At 40.6% G+C, this 5,801-nt stretch overlaps 2 protein-coding genes across 2 annotated transcripts in view; both read left to right on the top strand.

Annotated features, from left to right (window-relative positions):
• The first annotated feature begins 1,594 nt into the window (after positions 1–1,594).
• LOC109524216 (thiosulfate sulfurtransferase/rhodanese-like domain-containing protein 2) lies at positions 1,595–3,942 on the top strand. The gene is made up of 3 exons (XM_019883896.1): positions 1,595–2,486; positions 3,581–3,866; positions 3,923–3,942. The coding sequence occupies exons 1-3, from the start codon at positions 2,235–2,237 to the stop codon at positions 3,940–3,942; spliced, it is 558 nt and encodes a 185-aa protein (XP_019739455.1). The 5' UTR covers positions 1,595–2,234.
• Position 3,943: 1 nt separating this feature from the next.
• Positions 3,944–5,801, top strand: part of LOC109524328 (thiosulfate sulfurtransferase/rhodanese-like domain-containing protein 2) — a 23,111-nt gene continuing 21,253 nt past the window's right edge. The window contains 1 exon segment of the mRNA XM_019884115.1: positions 3,944–4,182. Within this exon segment, the coding sequence (XP_019739674.1) occupies positions 4,057–4,182 (126 nt within the window). The 5' untranslated portion in view covers positions 3,944–4,056.

Here is a 5,801-nt window from a genome sequence, read left to right as displayed (position 1 = left end):
TACTGTATAGCTTCAGTTTGCATAGCAGGTTTTTCATCGTCTTTGTCATCACTTTCAGTATAAAACATTACCTTTTCTCCCACATTGCATATCAAAGACTCCAGGCTGTCTTCAATTTCAGTGGGCTCGGAGGTTCTTCTCCTCTTGTGATCCTGGCCTCCTGTTGGTTCGAAATTGGAGCAAACAATAGCAACATTTTACAGGCACCAAAAACCACTAAACTCTTGTTACTTTTGGGCCAGTGTAATTTTCTCCCAATGTAATTGTGTCCAAATGGATTTGGTTGCTTTCTACTTGCTTCTTCGTGGACTTGTGCCCGAGTGTAACTACGGTATGTCCTCATGTACTTTTGTATTGGCATCCTTGTGTCCTAATGGGCTTGCACCCTTGTCTACATGTGTCCTAGCATCCAGGTGTACACATCCACTCCTGCATCAGCATCCTTGTATTTTATGTCTGTCCTAGTGGGACTTATCTCCTTATGTCTCGTCAGTGGACTTGTATCCTTGCAACCTTGTGGAATTGAGCATATTGCAACCTTGTGGAATTGAGCATATGTGAGCATAGGTGTTCAAGCATCCTCCTTTCCTTGTGCACATGTGTAGTTGGAAACTTGGGTCAGAGCATCTTATGTGTCCTAATCGTTACCGTTTACTAGCAATTGATGGCAGTCACCGATTTCAATTTTATCTTAGGAAGTGTGAAAAATATTGTGGTATTTTGGACGTGATGAGCTGTATGACATTGACTTTTACAGGGTCATGTGAGATGAGTTTAGAATGAAGTTACAATGACATAAGGACTGCGTAAATCGAGTCCGCACTAAATTTCAAGCAAGTCGAGACAAGTCATAAATAGAGTGAAGAAAATCAAAAATCAAGTCAATGCTCTTTGTACCCTTACTTGTGTTAGTTAGCTGTATACCAACACATTCTTCATCAGTTTTTCAGTCTTAGTGAGGTTTGACCAGCTATGGGTGAACTAAACTGTCACGTTAACGTAAATTGATAAACCTTGGATTACGGAAGCCGATAAAGAAACTCGATAAAGATAGATAAAAAGATAGCAAGAAACTGTAAGTAATTTTTTTCCATCCCGTTAAAAAAAGAAAAGAAAATTCAAACCGCTTTGCCTATGTTTTAAACCGCAAATATACCACAAACGATGAATCAAAAACACACTGCAAAGCAAAAGCAATTAAATAATACAAAAAGAGCACGAACAATAACAAATGGAAGAGGCTACTTGCTACTAGCCGCAATTCATTTGCTCCAACGTGGGAAAACGACGACATCAAAGTTCAACGTACCGTCATATGAGTCGCTATGTCGTCTCCTGGACATGTTTTAATCCGTTTTGCCGTAAATTGTGAGTGAAAAAAAAAAACACAAAATTTAATGGAGACCAAAAATGGAAAAGGCGCCTTTTCATGTATCAATTGAACTCGCAAGTGAGCGAGTGATGGGCAACAATTAGCCTAGCTTAGTCGGCCCATTTAAGTGAGACACATTTCCGGTAGCGAACGTAAGGACTAATGGAGGAGGCTGTGTCCATGCACACAGATTGCGTCCTCCGAAGGCTGCATATTCGGCAGGCGACGGCAGCACGACCTCACTTTCGGCGTGACTCGACCGCATCGGTGTCCAAATGCACATTAACCCTATCCAAATTCGCCATGTTTTATGCAGTCCAGAGAGGCTTCACGAGGAGCAATCTTTGAAGTCGTCGAAGGACCCAGTTTGCAAACTGTCTTTCTAGCATTTGTAAACCACGTGCCGTCGGGGTGCGTTTGTGTGACGTCATTCGTTCGTAAACGTAGCCTTCGGAGCACGCAGTCTACATGGTAGACTAAGAATATGGACACCGCCAGAGATCGCCGGGAATTTTCAAATGTACTTATGGCGCTATTTCATTGCACGTATATAGGCCATAAAATACATAGATCAGATGTTCTTTGTTTTTTTATGGAATAATAAAATGCATTACATTAAATGGTAAATGGGCTTTTACTTATATAGCGCTTTTTTACCTTTGGTACTGAAAGCGCTTTCCACTGTTACCTCATCCACAGCATCAGGAGCAACTGGGGGTTCAATATCTTGCTCAAGGACACTTCAATATGGTCGCAATGGCCGGCGGATACCGTGGCAATTCAGCTTTCAGGTGGTTGATACTTAAGAGCATTGCTTGCCATTGCTCGCGGTCTCTGGTTTAGCAGGTGGCGGTATGCAACAATGAGATGTAATCCGCCAAAAACTAGAAGAAGAAGAAGTGGTGCAACCGCTTCTTCTGTCCGGCCAATCCAATGGGAGCTCGTTTGTCGACAAGAGAAAACAAATAAATATAAACTGTTAAAAAACATGACTTCGGTTTGCTCAGAGTTCTTAGACTGGAACCTTGAAAACGTATGTTCGCCTAACGTACTAAAAGAGGAGAAGCAGCTCTGTGCGTCGCTCAGAAGGTTCTACAACCTAAGCAGAAGGAAGGTGAGTAGGGTAACCTAAATCATCTAAATCCTAAGTATGATGCCTAAACTTTCGAAGTTGTAGAAAGCAGCACTGCGTAAATCGAGTCCGCACTAAATTTCAAGCAAGTCGAGACAAGTCATAAATAGAGTGAAGAAAATCAAAAATCAAGTCAATGCTCTTTGTACCCTTACTTGTGTTAGTTAGCTGTATACCAACACATTCTTCATCAGTTTTTCAGTCTTAGTGAGGTTTGACCAGCTATGGGTGAACTAAACTGTCACGTTAACGTAAATTGATAAACCTTGGATTACGGAAGCCGATAAAGAAACTCGATAAAGATAGATAAAAAGATAGCAAGAAACTGTAAGTAATTTTTTTCCATCCCGTTAAAAAAAGAAAAGAAAATTCAAACCGCTTTGCCTATGTTTTAAACCGCAAATATACCACAAACGATGAATCAAAAACACACTGCAAAGCAAAAGCAATTAAATAATACAAAAAGAGCACCAGCGACGTGTGCGCGCGCTTGTGAGTGCCAACTCCCACAAAAGCGATCAAGTTAGTTGACAGACAGGAGAGGGAAAAATCGCGAGTGAATATTGATTTATGTAAACAAAGATGTATGCAGATGACCATTTATCATGCCCCAACACTGTCGTGTCCATTTTTCCTCATTGAACGACAAATTGAAATTGTGACAGGCCCCGAGTTTCAATACAGTATTTACAATAAATATTGTTTTTAGAGTAGAGGAGACTTTGGCTGGTTCTTCATTAGTGTGTTTTAATGCGGCTTTCAATAGCAGCCTATCGGCCTAATTTTGCGGGATCGGAACATAACAGTCATTTTTTGCTTTTACTGGGTCGATCATTATTGGTTCGATAAATATTGATAAATATTGTGCATTCCTGATTTCAAATTCATCATCCAGCATTACCGAGAGAAATAAAGGATTTCATTTTGAAAAAAAAAAGCACCGGAAGTGTGCATGTATTTTTACATGCAGCACAGACTCTGTAACTTCCTCGAACAACCCAAGTGATTCTTGAAGTGCAAACTGCGAATAGCTGGATACATTGTAAATCACGAAAAAGCTAATGTTTCTTTTTCAGTCCTTCGCTGCCTTTGTGGCATCCAAGCAGGAAGCAAGTCTCGAGGTGGTGGGCAGTCCATCCTGGTGCTGCTGTGGCTGTGTGTTTGCTGAGCAAGCTGCTATTCACCAACACGTCGCCAGACTGCATGGCAGTGAAATTCAACAGCTGGCACGAGCCCAGTACAATCACTCGCTTAACAAAGGCCAAGAAGAAAAAGACAACGCCAAACCACACAATGAAAGCTCGTCCATGGAGGTCACTGCGTGGATGCCAGTGGGGACCCCGAAAGAGCCGGCTCTTTTTAGTGAGCCGAGCCAAAAGAACCGGCTCTCTAAAAAGAGCCGGAATTCCCATCACTAGTATGCAACAATGAGATGTAATCCGCCAAAAACTAGAAGAAGAAGAAGTGGTGCAACCGCTTCTTCTGTCCGGCCAATCCAATGGGAGCTCGTTTGTCGACAAGAGAAAACAAATAAATATAAACTGTTAAAAACATGACTTCGGTTTGCTCAGAGTTCTTAGACTGGAACCTTGAAAACGTATGTTCGCCTAACGTACTAAAAGAGGAGAAGCAGCTCTGTGCGTCGCTCAGAAGGTTCTACAACCTAAGCAGAAGGAAGGTGAGTAGGGTAACCTAAATCATCTAAATCCTAAGTATGATGCCTAAACTTTCGAAGTTGTAGAAAGCAGCACTGCGTAAATCGAGTCCGCACTAAATTTCAAGCAAATCGAGACAAGTCATAAATAGAGTGAAGAAAATCAAAAATCAAGTCAATGCTCTTTGTACCCTTACTTGTGTTAGTTAGCTGTATACCAACACATCCTTCTTCAGTTTTTCAGTCTTAGTGAAGTTTGACCAGCTATGGGTGAACTAAACTGTCACGTTAACGTAAATTGATAAACTTTGGATTACGGAAGCCGCTAAAGAAACTCGATAAATATAGCTAAAAAGATGGCAAGAAACTGTAAGTAATTTTTGTCCATCCCGTTAAAAAAAAAGAAAATTCAAACCGTTTTGCCTATGTTTTAAACGGCAAATATACCACAAACGATGAATCAAAAACACACTGCAAAGCAAAAGCATCAGAGTCGATACTTTTTTATGCTTACCGAGGTAAATGAGTTAAATTAGTCCTTCTTCGAATAGTGTTTTTTTTCTTCAAGTTTATGAACTTTTATTTAAGTCTAGCATGCAAGTTGTTTTCCATATGTAAACAAAGAGGTATGCAGATGACCATTTATCATGCCCCAACACTGTCGTGTCCATTTTTCCTCATTGAACGACAAATTGAAATAGTGACAGGCTCCGAGTTTCAATATTTACAATAAATATTGTTTTTAGAGTTGAGGAGACTTTGGCTGGTTCTTCATTAGTGTATTTTAATGCGGCTTTCAATAGCAGCCTATCGGCCTAATTTTGCGGGATCGGAACATAACAGTCATTTTTTTGCTTTTACTGGGTCGATCATTATTGGTTCGATAAATATTGTGCATTCCTAATTTCAAATTCATCATCCAGCATTACCGAGAGAATTAAAGGATTTAATTTTGACAAATTGCTCTAAAATTTCTCTCTATAGGATGAAAATTGACCAAGTACTTCTTTGGTTAATGAACTACCTTCTCTGTGTGTGTGCGTGTGTTTCCCCGTGTGTGATCAGACAAGTGATGGCGGTCCTGAGTGTTTCACCGAGCTGAAGGTGGGTGTCTTTGAGGAAATCGTCCCGATCGGATTAGACCCTGACGTCCTCTCCTACCACCTGGCAGGTACCGCTAATGTGATGCCAGGTTGGCATGGCAACCAGAGATGTAACCGTATATGAAGATAACCTGCTTTACATCTTCAGTTATAAACGGCAATTCCAATGAATTTGGGACATTGTGTAAAACGCAAATAAAAACAGAATGCAGTGATCTGCATATCCTTATTAACCTATATTGAATAGAATACGCTGACGACGACAGGATATTTAATGTTTTAAATAATGTAGGGAGAAAAAAAATCACTAATTGTTATGAATACCCTGGTCTAAAAACCTGTACAAAAAAATTGAGAGAACTGGTTCTCATTTGCAATGCCGTCCTGGCTGCAGACAGCAATTGATGATGAAAAGGGACAAAGCTGTCTTTTTTTTGTTGTTGTTGTTTTTCTTTCCCCCAGACTTGTATAAAGCGTTTTGGTCATGTCTTGCTGCTCAGGAGTCCATCTGGACCCTGAGGAGTTTCACAAAGAGGTGGC

This window comes from Hippocampus comes, unplaced genomic scaffold, assembly GCF_001891065.2.
Source record: "Hippocampus comes isolate QL1 unplaced genomic scaffold, H_comes_QL1_v1.1 scaffold156, whole genome shotgun sequence".
NCBI classification, from domain to species: domain Eukaryota; kingdom Metazoa; phylum Chordata; class Actinopteri; order Syngnathiformes; family Syngnathidae; genus Hippocampus; species Hippocampus comes.
This window is presented reverse-complemented; position numbering and strand designations above follow the sequence as displayed.